Source organism: Lissotriton vulgaris, chromosome 1_1 (assembly GCF_964263255.1).
Source record: "Lissotriton vulgaris chromosome 1_1, aLisVul1.2, whole genome shotgun sequence".
Lineage (NCBI taxonomy): Eukaryota > Metazoa > Chordata > Amphibia > Caudata > Salamandridae > Lissotriton > Lissotriton vulgaris.
In genome coordinates, this window is record NC_141685.1 from 1481661684 (window position 1) to 1481684903 (window position 23220).

Genomic DNA, 23220 nt, shown 5'->3' on the forward strand with positions numbered 1-23220 from the left:
TCCTGAGACTGAGTTTTCTGGGTGTCTCTGAACATCAACCTGTACTGTTCAGTTGTTAAGCCAAACCCATCAACCAGTGTATTCTTCAGGACTTGGTAATTGTTAGCATCCTCAACTCTAGTAGTGAGGAGCTTATCTCTACCTTTGCCTTCAAAGGAGAGCCACAAGATAGCTGCCCACTGCCTCTGGGGGACACACTGTACAGTGCAAGCCCTCTCCAAAGCAGTTATCCATTTGTGGATATCATCCCCTTGTTTAAAGGGGGGCACTATCTTACTCAGGTGTCTAGTGTCTAAACTCCTGTCTTTTTCTCTTGGGAGAATGCTGCCACCAGTGGGGTCTGCCCCACACAATTTCTGCTCTCTAGCAAAGGCAAGTCTCTCTTTGGCCAAGGCAAGTTCTTCCCTTTCAATCCTCAGATTGACTTCCTTCATTTTTGCTTCATGCTCTCTCCTCTGAGGGGATGTCATCCCTCTGAGAAGAGGCCTGAGAGCCATTGGTTCGAATGGATCTGTTAGAGCCTCTGGATAGAGACATAACTCGTCCATTCCCAATGTTAAGCCTGCCTGAGAGTGGCCCTGGGGGTCCCCCAAATCCATTCTCATGCCTACTTAAGTTGGTCCTAGTGAGTCTACTGACTTCTACCTGACCTTTGTCTGCCTCATCCTCTGATAACTCCTCTTCCTCCTCCTCCTCTGCATCATCTGTTGCCTGGAGGTGGCGGTCAGGGTCACCAGTGGTTCCCTCTAAGGGGGGCATATTCCCATCTGGATTAGAAGAATCTGGTTTAGCAGTTCTCCTGGCATCATAAGTCTCTAAGAGACCAATCAGAAAGGGAATGGTAGGGCTAGAACCCTGTTTTAGCTTCCTGGAGGTACACAATTGTCTCATCTCCTGGAAGCTAAGAGCTGCATATCTGGACATGACCTGTGGAGGGTCAACTGACGCAAGGGGAGACTCAGAGTTTCCTCCTCTGTCTGACATGCTTTTCTAGTGTGGTGTAAGTGATGCACCTACCTACACTATTTGTTTGCCTACTGATCCCTTGCTAAGAGTTGTAGTCAGGGTGTGCTAGGCCCTGTGGAACTACAACAGCTGGTTCAGTAGAACTCAGAGTATTCTAAGCTAAGTTATATGTACCTGGGTACTTATGTGATCTTTCACAATGATATTCTTAGGATACGTGTGGTAAAACAACAGCAAGCTCAAATCCCAACCGCTGCTCGCCAATGTGAGAAGTTGGCCTGATATGCAGTGCTCACTATTCTAGTGATCACTATGTATCAGTCCAAACAACCCTTATTGATGATTGGTTGTAAGTCAACCGTAGACCAGCTATCCTAGTAGCATGGACAAGAGCAGTCTATAGGCTAAACTCTAGAGAGCGTGTTAAGCCAGCTGTTATACCATCACATATACCCCTTGAACACCAAGTGAAAGGACACCACACAAGTTGTTATGAAAATAAAAGTATATTTATTTAGAACACAACAGCCCTGGACTCTTTATGAGGACAGGGTGCTAAGCACAATACAAAGTTCTTAGGAAAATACTCAAATCGCACAATTTACACAAATGCCCGAGGGGCACGAAAAACCATATACTCTAAAAGTGGAATGCGAAATTACTAGCAGGTAAGTACTACGCTAATAGGCTTTGGGATCGCTAGGACTACTGAACCTTCAGATTACTAGCAGGAGGCCTAGGGAGATCGGGTGCAGAGTGTGCACTCTCATGCGGGATGCGGAACAAAGTCTATGGTTGCTAGGAATTACAAAGTTAGTGTTATCGGACGAATCCGACTAGGTAGAGCTGAAACGAAAAAAGATCTGGACCCTTGGATAGCAAAGCTATGCTGGAGCACCGAAATGCTGAGTTTACCTAGCCCAGGGGCTGCGGCTGCATAGGTCTGAAAAGACGTCGGGAATCCTCGTTGCAGTCTATGGAGCCTGAAAGAAGGAGTTGCTGGCAGGCGACCAGTGAAGAGATTCGGATGGATCCAAGCCTGGATCGAAGATGGGAGACACCTGTAAGCAGAGGGGACCAAGTCCTGAATCACTAGCCAGTGATCAGATGGGCACCAGGATGGCACCGGATGGAGTCACCTCGACCAGGTGAGTGGGCGACGCTGGGCTCTGCAGTCTCACGGACCAGGAGGCGTTGTCGGCGACCAGGATGGAGGTGCGAGCTGTCCCACGATGGTATCTGCTGTCGACGTCGCTGGACCCAGGATTGGGGCAACAAGTCTTGGCAAATGCAAGCCCACGCGGTGGACTCAAAATGGCGTCTGGAGTGGACCAGGAGGGTCCGGGGTGCTCCTCTGTTGGAGGGGAGCAAGGGCCAGTCTGGAGCAACCAGACCAGCAGTGTTGATGTCGTCGTTCGTCCTCGGGAAGGCCACAAGCCAGCGGGCTAGTAGCCAGACAACGCGGTGAGCAGCAAAGAGCAGAAGGGCCCCACGCAGATCTCGTGGAGGCTGGGAGGCTAAACTTCGGTGCTGGAGCTGCTCAGGGTTGGGGCTTCTCACACCCCAAAGCATTCACTCGAGGATCCCTCGGCGGTCGTGCTGGGCAAGCGTCGTGCAGTCTTGAAGATGGCCGGTCCCTTGAGGTCTCGTCGCACCCACGGATCTCAGCTGAGCTGACGATGTGGGTAGAGGTCAGAGGTGCCAGGGAAGCCGGTTCTCGTCGAGCTGGGCAGTCTTGATCCGGAGGAGAGACTTACAGCAAACCGCGATGCTTGGATGGTGCCTGCGGGTGCAGGGTGGCTACTCCTTAGCCACAAGGGAGAGTCTTCTGAAAGGTTCAAGAGTTCTTTCGTGGAAAGTCATCAAGATTCGGAATTATCTAATTTGGAAGGGGGCCCGCTCCTATCTTTATACTAGGAAAAGGGGCTGGCACGTGACTAGGTCCTGCCCATGGGTGGGACCAGGAAGGGGGGTGGTTACACCCCTCTCCCATGCCGGACTTTCCCCAGCTCAGGGGCTGGTGTGCCCCTGGAACTGGTTCTAGCCGGCAGATGCATAGTGAGCACCGGGGTGCCACTTGCAGTCACCTTCCTCTAAAGCCCTGCCTACCCAGGATACACAAAACCCTGTCTGGGATGGTGCTAGCACCGCCCCTGACAGGAAACCCTTTGTCCAAGCCTACCTCGCTGGAAGGACTCCCAGCAGCAGGAGGTCAGACTTGTGTCTGTGGTGGCAGCATCCATTTTGTGATGCTGAGGCTTGAGTTAACTTTAACCGGGGTTCACAGTTACATACATGTCGTGTCCCTCTAGAAGGGTGGAATGCTAACCCCGTCACCAGAATTGGCGAGGGGTTAGTATTCCAATTCGTATGACACCTTACTCGACATGTTTTGATAAAGCGATACCAGAGTTAGCATATAACCGCGAGGATTATAATGCACTTAAGAGTATATGGTACGCGTTATCATGGAACAGCTATTAGGACTTGGTTCCGCAAGCTGCAAACGGGCTCAGCTCATCCCAGAGCACCATCTCACACGATTCAGAGCACTCTGCCTTCTAGATTGTCAAGGCCTGCCATAGGAGTGACTGATAGGAATACGGGTGTCCATTTTAGGGTTAGATATAGGTATACTATATCTAAAGCAAAGGGTGATTACACCACCTTGCCCCAGCTGTCGTGCAGCCAGTTGTGTCAGATTTAGATGGCCAGCCAGGGGTGGCATAATACATGCTGCAGCCCCTGGTAGGCCCTGGGTACACCTATGCCCTGAGTTACAGGGTCTGATAAGGTGGCCCAGTACCAATTGGTAAATGCACCTAAGGTACATGGAATCCATTTTACAGAGAGAGCAGTAGGCCTGGGGCCCTGAATAGCAGGGTCCCAGGTCAACTAAGTCGAAAAACCAGCAAAACACCAGGCAAAAAGTTGGGGGCAACCATAGTCTGGTATCCACCTTCCTACAGTGCAAAGAGTCCATCGAGATCCTTTTGTGGCCCGTACTGGAAGGAAAACAGTAAGAAGGATTTTAGTGAATTTCAAAACTTATTCACTGAAAGAAAGCATCCTTGCTGCGACACTAAAAGTTGGAACATATAAGAAAGATGATTGGTCTTTTCGTATTCGTTCAGATTTCTCTCGAGAAACCTTAGACAGGCAATGGGAGCTCGGGAAATATATACAAGACTTAAAGAGACCTAGGAGCTACGCAAATATCCGTTTCCCTTCCTCGCTGAAGGTTATGAGGAATAATGAAATGCACACCTTCAGGGACCCTAACAATGTGAAAACTTTCGAAGATCAGATTAAGGCACAGTCAGTATAAAAGATAGCTAATCAAAACACCAGGAGGTAGGAGAGCTCATAGGAGGTGTCAAGATACTGTGTGTTAGTAGGGAGGGTTCCCCGGGCAGGGGGGTCATTGGTAAGAATTTAAAGTTTAGAGAATCGCACAAGGCGCACAGGGTGGGGGAGCAAGTGGGAGAAAATGTATTTAAAATAAAGTCCTCCTATGTCCAGTCCAGTTGTTTTTGTTTTCTTTTTACCTTCCTTTTGTTTTTTGCTTTTTCTGAACACTACCAGTTTAGAGAATTGCACAAGGCGCACAGGGTGGGGGAGCAAGTGGGAGAAAATATATTTAAAATAAAGTCCTCCTATGTCCAGTCCAGTTGTTTTTGTTTTCTTTTTACCTTCCTTTTGTTTTTTGCTTTTTCTGAACACTACCAGTTCAGGAGAGATTATGTTGTCAAGCCATTTCAAGGTATAGCAATCCAGTTTCTTTGATATATTCCATGGCAGGTCTATATAATATTCAATTATTGAAAGTGCTATCATAGAATGTTAATGGCTTGAGAGTGGATCCAAGGAGGAAGAAGATAGTGGAATATTTGAAGATGAGGGAGGTAGACGTTATCTTTATCGAAGAGTGGCATTTACTAAAAGAAGAATGGCTGGAAATCGTAAAGCCTCAAATATGGATTGACCACTGTACATGTACATACCAAACAGTTACAGTTAAGGGGGTGGCTATAATAGTTAAAAATTCATTCCAATGTATTATTGCTGAAACTAAGGTTGACCCTCTAGGCAGATGGGTGATTGCCAAGGCAAGGATTCAGGGCACAAGGTTAGATTTTGTATCGTACTATGGCCCAAATTTGGATGACCCCTTGCCCCCTACGTCCTTTAATGCTGCGTCTACTTGAATTCAATATTCCAGTTATTATGGGGGGCGACTTTAATGTAATCCTTGACCAAGTCCAAGATACTACCTTCAAGAAGACCGCTGCAGTAACCTAAAAAATAAGAATCTCCCTGAAATCCATAATTCAGGATCTCGGTTTAGTTGATATCTAGAAGCTTAAAGGCTCAAGAAGGGAGGGAGGGGAGAATCTGGGAAATTCACCTTTCATAATAAAAAACACAATCTGGGATCGGCTTCTTCCTGGTATCCCGCTCCATTAGTTATCTTGTTAAGACGGTTACCCATATACCGGAGCATCTATCAGACCACTCGGCTGTTTCTCTGCAGCTCCAGTTCTGAGGCAAGTCTGTTGAGTGACGTTGGACTCTAAGTCGTTCCCTTCTTCTTGAAACCCCGATAATTGATAACTTGAAAAAATTAACAAAAGAGTTCATCCTCTTTAACATTGATACTGCCCCCCTAAATAAAGTGTGGGATACGTATAAAGCATATCTTAGAGGCATCGCAATCCACCAAAATGCTGTGCAAAATAAGAAAGTAAAGGAATTTACCTCCTTAGCAGAACACATCAAAGTAATTCAAGATAATTTGAGCCAAACTCTAGATACTAACACCACACTTTCACTAGAAGCGGATTGCGCCAAGGCAAAGACAAATTTAGCAGATCACTTGGAACTCAGAGTAAAACAAAGTTGGGAAGCAAGTAAGCTTGCTAATTATGAATATGGGGAGGGTAGCGGCAAGCTTTTGGCCTGGAAGGCCAAAGATGACCGAACTAGAAATAATATCAGGGATCTGAAATGTCAATCCATGGGGGATATTATCACTGAGGACGGGGCGATTGAACAGGAATTCGTTAATATTTTCCGAGAATTATATACAGACGATATAGACACAAATAAGCAGGTAACTGCTTTTTTCCGGACATAGATCTCCCACTGTTAAGTGATGAAAACAGAGAGGAATTATCGGGCCCTTTCACAATGGCAGAAGTTCACAGCACAATTAATCTGAAAAAGGGTAAGGCTGCAGGGCCAGATGCTAGCCTAAATGAACTATATGTCCTGCTGAGGGAAGAATTGGCCCCGATTCTGCTCCATCTTTTTAATTCAGCCTATATCTTAAAGCAGGAGCTCCCTTCGTCCTAGGACTTAGCCACTATAATCATCCTCCTTTAACGTAACAAGAACCTTAGAGCATGCAAATCACATAGGCTGAAATCATTGCTTAACAGCGACTACAAAATGTATACACAGATTATAACCAAAAGGTTGGAGCGGATGGCAGGCACCGTAATCCACAATGATCAGAAGGGTTTTATGAAGGGAAGAGGTGTGGCATCGCAGCCAGGGCGACTGACGCTGGAATTTGGGGATCACTGTTCGATCCCTGGTGCCAGGGGCAGGTTAGCCCAGCACCATGTGACTGGGCAATAGCTTGCTTAATCTTCCCGACGGCCCCCAGCCCCTAGAGACCCTTACGGGTGATTGTTCGCGCTTTACAAATGTGGATTATTATTATTATTATGAAGGGAAGGCACTTACAGGACCTGACCCATGAGTTAATATGTATAATAGATCTAGCCATAGAATATGATAGACCCCTAACTGTAATAACTTGTGATGCTGAGAAAGCCTTCGACAGTGTCAGCTGGCCCTTTCTCTATGAAGTGATCCAGCGTTTTAACATGGGGGACCTTTTTGAGTCCGCAATCAAGGCCCTGTACAAAAACCCTACAGCTCGGATATTAGTAAATGGGAGTTTATCTGAGCAAGTTAAAATTAGAAGGGGCTCCAGACAAGGGTGTCCACTCTCCCCACTCTTATTTAACCTATATATTGAGCCACTGGCCATCTAGCTAAGAGCATGTAAAAACATAATTCCATTTTCTTGTAAGGAATGGGAAAAGAAAATCGGGCTTTACGCCGACGATCTAATGATATTCACATGCCTTCTACAGCCAGTAATTTCTGCTATCTGGGAAAACCTAGAGAGTTTCGGTAAAATATCAGGCTACGCCGTCAACCCATCCAAAACCAAGATTATGCAGTGGAATACAAGTTTCCAGAGTGACCTTATCAAAAAGAGGATTAGATACTTGGAGATTGAGGTGGTCCAAAACCAAGACTTACTAGCAAAAGTGAATTTCGATTTGATCCCCTCAAAAATTAAGAAACAACTACAGCAGTGGGACTCTATGCCTTTATTGTTTTTAGGCAAATCAAACCTGTTGAAAATGTCTATCGTACCCAAATAGACATTCATATCCAACTCAAAACCACTGGAATTCAAGAAGGACTGGATTAAAAAAATACAAGGTTTATTCTACAATTTTATCTGGGGAAAGAAAGGCCCAGAATTGCATGGAAGAAATGCAGGGAAAAGAAGGAAATGGGGGTATAGCGAGTCCAGAGCTTCAATATCAGAGAGCCTTCCACCTGACAGTTTTTAGGCATCTGTTAAGACTCTCCCAACCTTTCACCACTGTTCCGAGCTCTGACGTTTGGCCTGCCAGACTTATCCAGCTTCTTTCTTTATAAGTCTGGAGATCCCAATTTTTTTTTAAAAGTAAGATAATAAAATATATATATCTTGCACTCCTCTGTGTTAGGCCTAAGGTTGCTCTCCCACACTACCACTGATGGAGCACTTTGGGTTTTACGTTGTGCCCTGTACACTTTTGGGGAACCCCTGGACTCTGCGCACGCTAGAACCACTTAGTGGTGATTTATACAGAGCCAGCTTCCTTCACTGATTTTCAGGATGGCATACTGTCCTTTCTAATTCTTCCACCTAATCACACCAGTTCTTTGGCAAGCCTATTTGCCACCTCTTTACTACCAGTTAACGCTTACCTCTTTACTTACACCTTTCACTGCAATTATAAACTTGCTTTTAGAAACACAGATTTCAACCCCCTCTCCCTTCTCGTCTGTATCACCTTTTGCTCTCTTGTTCTCTATCCAAATGTCTTTCATCCTCACCTCTTGACGGGAGGGTCTTCTTTGTCATTGCTTGCATTTGACATACAATCTTGCACTATATTAGCTCGTTGTTTCCCACAAGTATGGTCAAGCTTGTGAGTCCCTCTTTATTTTATTGCTACTTTAGAAGTTAGTATATCTTTCTTTCCTCATTTGTAGTTAGTTGGACTCCTTGTCAATACAATATAAACTATATTTCAGTTTAATTCCTTAAAGCTCCCATCACACCAACTACTATGTTCCTTTCATCTCTCAAATGTTTGTTTCCACCCCGAAATTATGAATTCTGATTTCTCCTAAATGCACTGCAAAACTACTCTGCACAATCTCCTTTTACTCAAATGCATTTTCTAAAGTGAGCACTGCTAACAATATTCCAGACACTTGTTCCAGAGACTGGTAGCCAGAGAAGGGATGTTATTTTAGAGGAACCTGTGTCGAGGGAGCTAAGCGAGATTTGGATTTTCTAACCCCGCGCTTTTAACGATCATGGGTGGAAATGCCCCTAATAGTTTTAATTACAAGTATTCGATTAAGACATGTTAGTTTTCTTTAAAGAGACAAACAAAGACACATAAAGAGGGCAGGTTTTTTAAAATTCTGTCTGCAAATATCTGGTACCTTCATCATACATCTAAAATGTTCTGATCGATTTATTTTACACTTTGTGCATTTGAATGCCTTAAATCTAAACAGAAAGTAGTCCGATTCTATCCTCAAGGAGAATGTTCTGTATTCAAATTATACTTTCTTCAAAAACATCCCTGTTTCCAAACTAACGATGTACACTTGATTGTAGCTCTAGTATCTTCAATGTTTTATTTATCTCTGATAAATGTGCAGTAAAATGGATTATGCTTACTAGTTTTTGCAAACAAAGGTTTATTGGCGAGGAGGCCATCCCAATTAGGCTTTCCCCTTGAATAAGTGTCAGAGAGCTTTATGCGTATATGGCTGAAGGTGAAATGCACAATACGCCTTACCCTTGCTCCGCAACCAATAAGAAAGTAACTGAAGTATCGATCCCAGTAGACTCAATATTTACTTCAGGATGTCATTGCGCAGAGGTATTGTAGCTCGAGTAACTTCAACGCTTGTACTTTTTACACTAATATGCCCAAATTCTCTTTAGGTCTCGCCTAGGCAGCGTGCATGCGCTGCTCTAGGAGGACCTTTAGCCATCGGTCTTCACTTTTCAAGCATTGCACTCGTGCTTGTGGCGGCATCCACTTTGCGGGAGCGAGCAGCAGCGCACCACGAGTGCAGTGCTTTAAAAGTGAAGTCTGCGCTCCCAAGCGCGCGCACCATTTTTTTTTTTTGGGCACCGGGGCAGCTTGCTCCTCATTGCCGTCGCGGTTTTCTTTTCTGATGCTGTTTATTTATTTATTTTGCCACCGGGGCAGCTTGCTCCTCATTGCCGCTGCGCTTTTGTTTTCCAACTCTGTTTATTTCTTTTTATTTTTTTTGCACTGGAGCAGCTTGCTTCTCATTGCCGTCACACTTTTTTCTTTTCTGTCACCCAGCTGGCCAAATTAAATTTTTGTACTTGTATACCCTTTTCGTAAGCAGTGCAGCACAAGTGGCGTGCTGCGCCGCTCAAAAGTTACAATATTAAACAAGCATTGGAAATGCAATAGGTCTCGCAGCATTAGAGTTAGTGCTTTTAGAATTGTTTATGGGTTTTTTTTGTAAATCTTTAGCATTTTTGTTTCCTGTAGCCAATGCTAAAGAATTACAAATAAAAAAAGCCATAAACAAATCTAAAAGCTGTAACTCAAATGCTCCGAGACCTATTGCACTGTGTGAGGGTGAGGGGTTGAGGGTGAGTGAGGGTGAGGGTGAGTGAGGGTGAGTGAGAGTGAGAGTGAGGGTGAGTGAGGGTGAGGGTGGGTGAGGGTGAGTGAGGGGTTGAGGGTGAGTGAGGGGTTGAGGGTGAGTGAGGGTGAGTGAGGGTGAGTGAGGAGGGTGAGTGAGGAGGGTGAGTGAGGGTGAGTGAGGGTGAGTGAGGGTGAGTGAGGGTGAGTGAGGGTGAGTGAGGGTGAGTGAGGGTGAGTGTGAGTTAGGGTGAGGGGTTGAGGGTGGGTGAGGGTGAGGGCGAGTGAGGTGTTGAGGGTGAGTGAGGGTGAGGGCGAGTGAGGTGTTGAGGGTGAGTGAGGGTGAGGGGTTGAGGGTGAGTGAGGGTGAGTGAGGGTGAGGGTGAGGGGTTGAGGGTGAGTGAGGGTGAGTGAGGGTGAGGGGTTGAGGGTGAGTGAGGGTGAGGGTGAGGGGTTGAGGGTGAGTGAGGGTGAGTGAGGGTGAGTGAGGGTGAGGGTGGGTGAGGGTGAGTGAGGGGTTGAGGGTGAGTGAGGGTGAGTGAGGGTGAGTGAGGGTGAGTGAGGGTGAGTGAGGGTGAGTGAGGGTGAGTGAGGGTGAGTGAGGGTGAGTGAGGGTGAGTGAGGGTGAGGGTGAGTGAGGGTGAGTGTGAGTTAGGGTGAGGGGTTGAGGGTGGGTGAGGGGTTGAGGGTGGGTGAGGGGTTGAGGGTGAGTGAGGGTGAGGGGTTGAGGTTGAGGTGTTGAGGGTGAGTGAGGGTGAGGGCGAGTGAGGTGTTGAGGGTGAGTGAGGGTGAGTGAGGGTGAGGGTGAGGGGTTGAGGGTGAGTGAGGGTGAGGGTGAGTGAGGGTGATGCTGAGGGGTTGAGGGTGAGTGAGGGTGAGGGTGTGTGAGGGTGATGCTGAGGGGTTGAGGGTGAGTGAGGGTGAGTGAGAGTGAGGGTGAGGGTGAGTGAGGGTTTGAGGGTGAAGGGTTGAGGGTAAGTGAGGGTGAGGGTGAGGGGTTGAGGGTGAGTGAGGGTGAGGGGTTGAGGGTGAGGGGTTGAGGGTGAGGGGTTGAGGGTGAGTGAGGGTGAGGCGTTGAGGGTGAGTGAGGGTGAGTGTGAGTGAGGGGTTGAGGGTGAGTGAGGGTGAGTGAGGGTGAGTGAGGGTGAGAGGTTGAGGGTGAGTGTGGGTGAGGGTGAGTGAGGGTGAGTGAGGGTGAGGGGTTGAGGGTGAGTGTGGGTGAGGGTGAGTGAGGGGTTGAGGGTGAGTGAGGGTGAGGGTGAGTGAGGGTGTGTGAGGATGAGGGGGTGAGGATGTGAAGGCGCGTTTGGCAGTGTATGTTTTAACGCTCGGAATATCATAATGAACCCAGACATGACAGTCTCCAGCCAACAGCTGTAAATAGTTAGTCAAGTAAGCTCCAGTGGCCCTGCCAAAAGGACGTGTTTTTTTCGTGTAAAGTTTCTTATGTTCTTGTGAGATAATCAGCCACCCAAAGTTCTAGGGCTCTGTGCAATGACAGAATTTACAATTCTTGACCAGAGGCCCCAGTTGGCACACATGCAAATCAGAACCAAACTTTCCTCTAAAAGGAAACTCAATCCGCAACACAAGACCTGTAGTGCCGATAATGGTATGATACGGTTATAGTGCTTTATACTTCCGATGGCGCTGAAGCTACATTAGAAATGTCACCGTGCGTAAGGAATTAGACTTAGCCATGCTGATTAACACCCAGCTATCATGCGGTAATGAAGGTCATGCTTTTGATACAAACTACTATTCTTGTACTCGTCTGTCCTGCTGGATCTGTTCCACGAGGAATAGAGTATTGCACTTGATGCCTTACAGGAGACACGGAAACTTGCGTTGCGACAGCCACGCTGAGCCGGTTTTGTAAGGCAGCAAAGCCTTCAATGCTGCTGCCCAATTTGTAAGTGTCCAGTGATCGGGAAAGCCCGTGCTGCTAAAATGGCGGCACCCCGCAGATTGCTCTCCAGATTGCTCTCCTGAATCTGGCTGCCTGATGGAGTGGAGAGCGGGCGGGCAGAGAGAGTGAGGGGGCGGAGCGGGGGTGTGGGAGGAGTGCGGCTGGCTGCCTGATAGAGTGGAGAGCGGGCGGGCAGACACCACAGACAGTATGCGGTCAATAGGCTTGTGTGGTACCATCATTTTTCAGGGCTATAGGGTCAGGATGTGGTCCAAAGCACCAGGGGGCGGACAATAACTTGCGGACGATATCAACTCGCTGGACAATCGCACTGAACTGCCCACGTCATCTGTTTGTTTACCCAGCCTGTTTTGCAAACCTGCAACATAATTCACACCTCCACCTAAATGCACTTGAAGCCTTTGCTGTCTTAACGCGTGTGCACCCTGGGCAGTGCCCGGGAGCCCCACGAGCATAGGGGCCCCACGCAGACCAAAATGTAACACCAATTTTCCGTTAAACATTTTTATTCCTGTGAGTGTGTAGGCAGAGCCCGGTGCAGTGCTCGGCCCGGGGCGTATAATGCTGTTAAGATGGCCCTACTTGGAGTCATGTATTTCAGGTGGTTCAGTTACGTCAGCAGGCGTTGAAGCGCTTTGGTGACAATGATAGGATTCAGCAGCCAGCATCCACAAGCAGCAGGGACACAGCACGGCCAGTGCACTGGGTGACAGCAGGGGCAGCACAAGCTGCTGCGGTGACAGGCCTGTGTCCACAGCCCACCGCTGTTAACCAAACAAACCCCAAGTGACTGTGGTTGCAATGATCCGGGAAGGCGTCAGTCAGGGGAAGCAATTAGAAAACACAAATGCATTCTCTCCAAAGAGCGTGGGGAGAAAAGATGGCATTAAAAAACAAGCTGATGCAAAGACTCCAAAGCCAAGAAGATCCAGAAACCGTGACACCGGAAGCCCGGGCATCCCACAGCAGGAAGCGTACCAGGTGCCCTTTTCAGAAGGAGTGAACCCTCATGCTAGCACACTCTGTACTTCTAGAATCCACAGTAAACTCAACTTTAGGACAGTTCGTGAAACTGGACTACAAGTCCCAGCATGCAGTGCTTTAAGGTAAAGCTTAGTGAACCAGGACTTCAAGTCCCAGCATGCATTGTCTTATTAAGGTACTGTTTGCAATAGGAACATTGTGTCCACGGAGACAAAGTTATCTGGAAGCTTAGACAATAAAAACCATGCACTGGGGTGGGAAACACAAAAATATAGAACGTAAAACTTATTCAAACCTAGAGGTAGGGTAGACTTCATCAACTTTGTCGGCAGGGAGGAGGCTACGTTGATTTCAGGAGGAAGGGTGGACCAGGCACTGGCCAAGTGGATCATGCAAAGAAAAAAACTGCAGTCGTTTTAGGAAAAAAATAAGGTGGCATTGAGTTACTCTGTAATTATGAACCATTGGTGAGATCTTCTGTCGCCCGTAGGGGTTGGGGCTCTAAATAACCCTTAAAGACCCCCCTATTACTGCGAAAAGACCACACTGTGGATAATTTCACACGGCCAGGCTGCGCATAGCATTCAGACAGTCATGAATGGGACTGTAGTTTTAAAAGGGATAACTGAATTGTTAAATACCTTTAGAGATATCAATTTTAGAGTGTATATGTGAAAAAAATTTGGCTACCCTGGTGGCTAATAATCGAGTGGCCGCCGCCGCACCATTAAAACTTTAGGACCACTTGGCTAGAGGGGCAGAGAAGCAATAGTCATCGGCGGAGCTCAAGAAAGTGCTCGAAGCTTCACCAGCACTTACTGGGCCCAAGTGCACGTGCACCACAGCGGAAGTGTCTGCTGCGGAGGCGGGAGGGGCGGAGGAGATCTTCTCCTGACAGGAAGGGGCGGGGCTTGTGCACCCAGGGCTCGAGGCAAAACCCCTTCACCTGTTAAGGTACTCAGACTTCGCCTGATCTCACCGGGCACGGGTGCACGTGGAGGGCAGGGAGACCGAGCTTCGTGTCCCAGGAAGGGTGGCCATGCACCGAGGGATGGAGAAAGGCCGATCACTTGGTTCAAGAGCGTGCCCAGAGTAGTCCGGCGTGCACTCACGCGGCACACGTGCACGTGGAGAGCAGGGAAGGCGGCGCTGGACAGAGGGCTCAGGTCCCATTGATGGGGGCTGGAGGGGGAGATGATGCGTGGGAAGAGGTCTTCCTTAGAGTTCAAGAATATGCTGAAAGTTAGGCCTGCACGCACGGGGAGGGCGGGGCTCGGGCGCTCTGCGGGAACGCGTGCAGCCAGGAGTGGAGGGATGAAGAAGACCCATGTCTGGGTTCAAGGAGGTGCTGAAAGTTGCGCCTGTAGCACGGGTGCAGGTGGGGGGGGGGGCACGTAGGCTGCACAGGAGGGGGGGCAGCGTAATGGCTCTGTAGGGGGGACCCGTGCAACCAGGATTCGGGGGATTAAGAAAGATGCATTTCTGGGTTCAAGGAGGTGCTAAAAGTTCTTCCTGTACGCACGGGAGGAGGGGGGCGGGGCGAGGGCACTTGGAGTGCATGAAGGGGTTGGGGGAGGGCGCCGAACGGGGACGCGTGCAGGCACTATTCGACGGATGAAGAGGTCCATTTCTGGATTCAAGGCCATCTAGAGTGGAGAGCGGGCGGGCAGAGAGAGTGAGGGGGCGGAGCGGGGGTGTGGGAGGAGTGCGGGAACAGACGGGAGGGGAGGAGAGTAGGAGGAGGAGTAGGGGAGGCACGGCCTAGCGGCCGTGCAATCAAGAAGTGAGGGGGCGGGAGAGTAGGCAAGGCAGGCGGCTGGGGCCATGTGCACGCGCTTTTAAGCTCAATGCGCATGCGCATTGAGCTTAAAAGTCACGGGCACTGCAAGGAATCGCCACGATTCCTTGCAAGTTGGATAAAGAGTCGATGAGCCCCCATAGTCTCGCTTGCTCGATGCGCATGCGCATCGACAGGCGAGACCTAAAAATAGTGGTTTTGAGTCCATATCTGCAAATCTGCCGGAGGTGATGCATGGATCGGAAAAGCTTGTCCTGTTTTGCAGTACGGGGCATGTGTAATGGCTGCCCAGGTCCTCCTTTTCTACAGCTCGCAGACACAACAGAGGTAGGGGAATCACGGGGAGTGGAGGATGACACCAGGAAGTGTAGGATGACAATGAGAGGTCAGGAGAGGATATGGTTCTACAGAACATCTGAGCCCTGCGCTGCCCTTAACACTCCACACATCCTGATTGTGTCTATTGTTGCCTGGATTCACACTCTCGCAAAACTTTCACCTCTCACAAGATCGGGAAACACTTGGGCGTAGCTGGCTATGAAACCCACTACTGCCGCTAAACTGCCTGTTATCGAAGTTTCCCTTTCGATGTGGTCGAGTCTTCGTGAGCAGTTGCTTCAGTTTAGACGCCCGTTCTTCCAGAGACCAATATCCTCCAAAGATAGGCTTAATTATCAGTTGCAACATAATAAAGAAAGAAGATCAAGAGACTACAGTTATCTTCTGCTAACGGTAATGGCAATCAAGCAGCGCAGCCGAGCACATACTTACTGTCCTTGGAGAGGGCTCTCCCGTCATTGATTCTTCTGTCATGCAAACCTTGTTGGCAGGGTTAGACTGCTATCATAATTATGCCCGGTACTCCCAAAAAAGGTAGCCCACATTCGCAGATTGTCTCTTTCCATCTGCTTAGTCTCATTGGAATCTGACTCTTATTTTTTGTTAATTTATTTTTCTAATTTTATATAACGCCAGATAATCCCTGAAATTGAGTTTGCAGTGTTGTATGCTCTCTGCATGCATTTGTAGTGTCTGGTATTCCCTGGAAGGGAGTGTATAGTCACTGGTGCTGTCTGGAAGCGGTGTGCAGGTCTGGTGCTCTCTAGAGGGGAGGCTACAGTGACCACTGCTCTCTGGGGACAGTGTAACGTGCCCTGGCAGGGAGTGTGTGTACAGGTCCCGGAGGTCTCTGAAAGGGAGTGTGCACCTCATGGCGCTTACTCTCAGGGATAAGTTCAGCTTCTGTTGCTCTCTGCAAGCAGTATGCAGCACTTGTTATTCCCTGCAGTGTGCAATGTCTGACAAGGAGTGTGGAGTGACAGTTGCTCAGCTCTCCGAGTGCAGAGTGAAGACCGTGGTATTCATTTACTGGGTGGCAGAATTTAGGGAGGTTTTATTTTTCCCAGGCACCGCGTATACAGCACCAGGGCATCACTGGCAAGAAGTATGCAATTCCGGGCACTCCCTGGCATGGAGTGATCAGTTCCTGGTACAACCAGGCAGGTGAAAACGGCCAAATGCTGCATCTGCTCGAGAGTACCCTGTTGCTTCTTATCCATGCTCAGTTTTTCCCTTAATTAAAGCAAACAAAAACATGCAGCTGTTTGACTCCAAACGGTGTCTGGCTACAGTTCCGTATGAAACTTTTTCACATGGAACGTTTTGAGTGTTAATGTCTGTTCTCACTAGGGTGATGGTATCGGCGTATTGTCGTTCGTCTGATCTGTGTCGGTTTGGTGACCTTGTGAATGGCCATGTCGGACCTCGCCCTTTGTGTAAAAAAAATAAATAAAAAAAAATGAAATCAGGTGACTCAATGACGTGCTTTTTAGGTCTCGCCTACGACGAACGCGCTGAAAGCGCCTTCTCGAAGAGAGAACTATAGTCGGCGTCTCAGCAGTCTGAGACCGACTAAGGGAGACAAGACCTGGCCGCGCGCAGCGTTTCCCCATGGGATAACGTTGTGCGCGCGGCCAGGTCTTGTCTCCACAGCATGGCAGGAAAGGATCGCGTCGCGCGCCTCTCTGGAATGCAGGGTGAGTCTGCATACCAGCGCGCGGCGCTGATAAACAGGCAGGTTTTTTTTTGTTGTTGTCCGTCTCTGAGCACCCGCTTCACTGCCATGCGCCTTGGAAACCTAAGAGCCGCGTGACGTGAGCTGTCTACCAATGCACCGAGATACAGCTAATAAAACACAAATACTCTCATCTGACTGATAATTCACACCCGAGGCACACATCCAACTATTAACTGTTTCTAAACACCACCACATCGCTCCAATGACAACAGACATCTGCAAGGTCTGTACACGTGCCATCGTTGCACGCGCTCCGTGTTCCACTTAGAGACTTGGCAGGCAACCATACACTCGGGCTGAGACTTTCAGATGCAGGTTTTTGTACTAGAGTCCCCCCAAAACCACCAGCGTCTTTCAACTTCTCCAGACAAAAGATCCTCTTTTAAAACTTAAATACAGGCCTATGCCTTGCTCCCTGTCTTGTGCATTGGGCCCTGCTCTCACTGGGACAGTGTAATGCTGTACTACATATGCCCTCAAACCAGGGTTTACATTATATCGTCCTGAAATGTACCTTAGTAATCCTCATTCTTTCAAGTCTTATGACATAACTGTACTCGAAGGATACCGCACTAGCAGCAAAGTCCTCGACTAACAAATGGTGTTTTTTTCAGCATTGCACCACTAGCCGTCTGTTTGGCAGGGACTGGGTAATGGCTCACGTAAAACAAGGGAAATGTTTTACCACATAGGATGTTCACAAGTGTGCTATGTACCTGGAACGTTCGTTCCACAGCATATTCACGGGATAACTCTACATATCCAGAAAGATGATGTTCACAAGTGTGCTATGTACCTGGAACGTTCGTTCCACAGCATATTCACTGGATAACTCTACATATCCAGAAAGATGTCTCTAGATTGTATGACTGCTTCAAAAGATGTTTTCTCATTACACCTTTTCTCCTGCATGAGGTCAAGAATGCAACTATGCCCACGCTTAAATGCTAGGTGGTGAGATAAATATCTGTCTGGACCACTGAATTTCGTTTACGTTGAAAACTCAACATTGGTATGATTTCCTTCTACTGAGGCAGGCCAGGCCACCACAACCCACGCCAGCAGACAAGCCCCGTCAGTTTTACCCGCGCGCGGCAGCTCAGCGCGCGCCCGTCCACAAGTGTTTCCGGAAAATGTCTAAATATAGCGGCCTCCGCCACGCTCCCCACGTCCGCGCCTCTCGTAGGCCCTTCACAGCCTCTCGAAGCGCCTACACACCAAGTGCCTGGCGGAGTGCTTGTCAAGTGCAGAACGCTTGTTGTTTCTTTTTACAGTTTTTTGTAGCACGAACTCTATCGGAAGGTATCAGAGCGCATTACATGAGCACCAGTTACGTTATACGAGGACACATTAATTCTTGGTAGACACAGGGAGATGCAGTGATTTGACTAGAATCACAGGATGTTGAGCCAACGCCAAGACTTGAACCTAGTTCCCAGCTCCAAAGTCGGCAACTCTGGCCTCAGTCACCCCTTGAATATATAACGTGTTCCTTGTGTTTGTGATATGGTAATTGAACGTCAGTACACATTGTAAACAAAACAAGCAGTTATTCGCATAGGGCCAGGCATATTTCAGTAGGGACAAGTTTATTATGCGTTAAAAGTGTCAGGGGCTCAGTTTACGTTTCCTGCTCCTTGGCCACTTCGGCCACCAATTCCTCCAAAGGTATGTGCTCCATAATAAAACCATAAACACAAATGCTGGTGTGAATACCGGTCACTGGCATCAAGTGGCCAGAAGCGTTTGAGGCGATATAAAGAAGAAAATAAGTACAATAAACAGCCGTATTTACAAGAGTTTGTGCTATGGCATTGTAAATGACAATATTATGTGTTAATTATCAAAACAGATATATAAAACGCATTGTCATTTGCAATGCCAATAACCTAAACTCTCACAAATGCGGGACCTATTGCATTGCAAATCCTTGTTTTACACTGGGTAATAACATATTACTGTTGTTTCTACATCACTATTATTTCTGCTAGAGCCCATGAATTTTTAAGTACACTTCAGCAAATTCAGTAGAAACTACCACCTAACAAATTACATTTGTACAGAAACCTTTACTGACACTCGAACAGTTTGATCTTTAGCTATCAAAAAAACTTTATTTTATATACTTGTTTCAAAGAGCAGCATTACTCACAGTGTAATCTCTGATAATTGCGGGTAGGAGCATTAATACCAGAGTATTAAATCGGTAAGACCTGATCTTCATAACAGTATGCCTTTTTAAACCTTGTCAGCGCAGCAGTCCTCTCCTCCCCTCACTTATGCTGTCCTATTCAATGCGGTACAAAAGGGGGTGGTGATGGACGGAGCATCTGAATCAATCAAACACTCACACCCTGGACCGGAAACAAGCTTCCGAGGACCGGTTTCTGGCATTCCAGCCGTCTTCAGCCCGGCTTGCTTGAATCCAATGGCAAAGTGAGAAAGGGACTCACGTCTGAGCATACCCTGCCACACTTATGACGGCCAAAAGCGGTACAAAAGGGGGTGGTGATGGACGGAGCATCTGAATCAATCAAACACTCACACCCAGTCAAAAGATCTGGGTTTAATCCATCACCGTTCTTTAGCCCACTCTGCCACCCCAGTTCAGACATGGCTATATGCAAATCAGTCTGACCCTGTTCCTCATGGGAACAGTCCAGCCCGAACTGCCAAGCCATGTCTTCCCAGGACCGGAAACAAGCTTCAGAGGACCGGTTTCTGGCATTCCAGCCGTCTTCAGCCCGGCTTGCTTGAATCCAGTGGCAAAGTGAGCATTTTGATTAAGAAATAATCAATCTGACTAGAACAATAACCATTACCAAAGGTAGCTTTTCCTGCTAGATCGGATTTTGACCTTCCATTTGCTGCCCTTAAACCCCACTCCAAACACAAACCGAGCCACTGCAGTGCGGCCTCAGTAGCCTGTTTGACTGGTGATATGGCAAGGCTGGGGATATTCCATAATTCATCTACCTCTCCGTAACAACCATCATCCAAACAGGACAGTGGCTCGAACGTACAGTTTAAATCCCCTGCCACTATGACACACTTGTCTCTGCCAATCATATTCATTAGGATCTCTAGGTCCTCTATTATTGCAGGGCTCTTTCCTCCTGGTAGTCCCCTTGCATAAATATTAATTATATATAGGTCCTCATAACTTGCTCTACTAAGTTTAAGCCCCAAAATGTCAGCATTTGGAGTAGACAACATGAGGGGCCTATAGCAAAGCGATTGTCTAATCCAAACAACTAACCCACCTGACGGTCGTCCCTTTGTCCCCTTAAGGGCTGGTTTGAAAAAGTTTAGTTATCCTGAACGAAAAACTGCCTCAGTTGACCAACTCTCTTGGAATATTAGGATATCGTATTGCTCTATGAAATCACCCCATTCAGCCCCATCCAATTTCCCTTTCAACCCCGCAATATTCCAGGAGGCTATCATAAGAGAGTGTGTTTGAACAGCTGGGTCGTTAGCGATAGCGGCAGTGTACTCCCTGCTACTCTCTTCTAATAAAAAGTTATTTCCACAGCCATCTACCAGATTAATACCAGGGAGGCCCTCTCCTTCTAAATCCCCTAATGAAACTTCGGCAGCGGTTGAAGTCCCTCCATAAGGGCCAATAGCTCTATTTCCAACCTCTAAAGTCAATACATCCTGAACCACAACATCATCTGTTTCCAATCCCATATCCCAAAACCCACCAGGAGGAACTAACTTCCCATTCCCACAATGAGTTGGCTTTTCAAAAGAGGGAGCTTTATCTGGGGTAGCAAAAATACCCGTACAATCTTGGTTAACCTCTAGGTCGGGGAGCGGAAAGACAAGTCAATCATTAAAATCCAACCCCGAATAAGGTTCATACAGGTTTTGCAACGGGATGTTCCAGTACTTGTTATAATTGGTGTCGTTGGCATGATTATTTGGTGTGGGGAAGTGGCTAGGAGGATGACGACGTAGAGTAAGGGGAAAAGGAATGTTAAGATTATTGGCAGGACGGGAAAAGAGTGGTGTACAATTGGCCGAATTCAAAGAGTGAGTGATTCTACTAGATCTGGTATAAGTTGGAGGTCTAAGCAAAGCCTCTGGATAAAAATAACTTAGATTTCGAGTTGAGATACCTCCTTCATTGTTTCCTACATACCAGTCACTTATATGTGAAACAACTCTGTGGTCCTTAAAATTAACGATCACAATGTCCATCAATATCTTTTGGTCGAAGGCCCACCCAATTACATCTCCTTACCGAGATTATATCTCTGTTTAAATGGGCAGGAAGGGGTCTATTAGATCTCAACCAAAAGATAACTTTATTTTTCAGATTTGCATTGTGTTTGAAATTTCCATTTGAAATCGGGGGAACACCGGTTAATAGGATCACAAAGTTTGTCCACTATGGTCCTACGATTTGGGATTGCTCTTTGGGTTATGGTTTTTATTTTGGATACCCCTGAGAGCATAGTTGACTTGGTCGTAGGAGAAGGCGGTTTGTTCGGAACCAATAGTGTCTTCTCTTTGACTGTCTTTTGTACTGTCGTCGGCTTAGTTGATGGTAGGGGGGCACTTGTGTTATTAGAGGTTGCCTTTCCTTTAGTTTTATAGGGTCTACTTGAGATCAAAGTATTTGTGCTGGGCTGGCAATTCAATCGAGGCTGGACCTTGGGGTTCACAGGGTCAGAGTTTGTGTTCAAATCGGCAGCTGCCAAAAGACAATCCATTTTCCCCCCCAAAATCCTAACTCTCTCCATAAGTGGGAGCATATACGATTTTAGAAGCTGCTCAGAGAGTTCGATTGCCTCTTTTTTGGACATAAATGGTACTTCTTCGGGTAAGGGTGATAAGGAATGGGTTCCTGGTGGAGCCTCACTCCCTAATGGATCGATTGATTTGGTTTTAGGGCTTACTAAAGGGGGGTCGAACTCAAAGGATTTTGGCCTTTTCTTTTTATCCCACCTTTTCTCCTTTTTTTCCTTAAAGGAGAGCGAAATGCCCTTTGTGGGTTCATAGACTTAGTTTTAGACTGGCTAATAGTATGTTTTGGAGTTATCTCAGTGCATGCTGCATTATCAATAGGATGGTTAGTCAATGTTGAATGGAGTTGCGGATCTATAGTCGGGGCAGCTGGAGTATTTAGGTCAATAAGGCTGTTAGAGACAATAGGAGGGCTGTTTATGTTGTCATCGCTGTTAATAGCAGAGAGGGCAGGAGTTATATTATGGTCACAAAAAATGTTAGGGATATGGTCGGTATTAAATAAGTCAACATCTAAGTCCGATCTACCAATACTGCCTGAATCTTGGGTAATAATTATATCTTGAGGGAAAGTCATTGGTTTCTTTTTAAGTTGTGCAATAGAGCGACGACGCTCTGCGCGTTTCTCCGCTAATAGGAGTTCTTGATCAATTTCCTTATTTGCCTTTGCAAAATATTTGTCAAGAGGCCCGAGGATCGAAACCCCAACACAAGAAGGTAAAGAATTGGACATGTCTACTTATCATGTAAGGCACCCCGGAGACCGACTGACCTGAGACAGCAATTTACAGGATACGAATGTTAGGGACTGGGCCCAGCCCAGCCCAGCCTCCTTCGGCCCCTGACGGCCGCAGACGGTCCCGCCCTGCGCCGCGGGAAAAGTGGCTTTTAATTATAGGCAATTAGTTTGTTGGTGGGGCGGGGCGAGCAGGGAGAGCGGCCAGGTGATACGGGCTCGGGTTTACCAGGACTCCTGGGATATCGAGTCCTGGTCCCGACGCTCGCAGCCCTGCACACAATCACGCACCCACAGCTGTTAGACCAAGTCCAGGAAGAACACACACGGCGTTGCGGGACCCGCGGAGCGGGTTCCGCGAGGTATGGCAAGAAGAGCTGGAGTGCGCCAATAACAACAAGAACCACAAAACCAATCCGGTGAGAGGTAGCAAAGGATTTTTTGTCAGTGTAAATGATACTAGCATTTATATAGCAAAGAGTCTGCCATTAGTATAGCATTTGCAGTGTGTTGCATTAATGCTTCTGTATCCTAGCTACTCAGATTGAAAAAATTTATTCTATTTTCTAGAATCAAGATCACTATGCGGTCCTTGGGCTCAGGCTCTTAAGGTACAAGGCCACCCCAAAGCAGATCAAAGCTGCTCGTAAGTACCTCTCAAATCTACTGCATGCCTGCTTTAACCATGTATTTTTGTGTGAGTGGAAGTACCCTTCTCTCACTTAATCATTGTGGCATACCGTCCATTACTTTTATGGGCATTTAAGTGCATGTCTAAAAGTGAACAAAGTTTGACTTATTTTCTTGCAAATCCCATTTGAGCCATGATGCGTCCTATGTATTGTAATCACTGTTTCTGTATGGTGCAAAGGCGCACAATTTTGGTACTTTCCTGGCTCCGTACGTTTTGCTCTTGAACTTTGCCTCTGTGACACAGGTGATACATTGGTCTAGTGTCAGATTACTAGA

The 23220-nt window shown here is 47.3% G+C and overlaps 1 protein-coding gene across 1 annotated transcript in view; it reads left to right on the forward strand.

The window, feature by feature from the left end:
* The window catches only part of DNAJC2 (DnaJ heat shock protein family (Hsp40) member C2), a 321120-nt gene that overhangs the window by 33789 nt on the left and 264111 nt on the right, over window positions 1-23220 (forward strand). The window contains exon 3 of the mRNA XM_086967334.1: window positions 22822-22897. Within this exon, the coding sequence (XP_086823460.1) occupies window positions 22822-22897 (76 nt within the window). The remainder of the gene's footprint in view (window positions 1-22821; window positions 22898-23220) is intronic.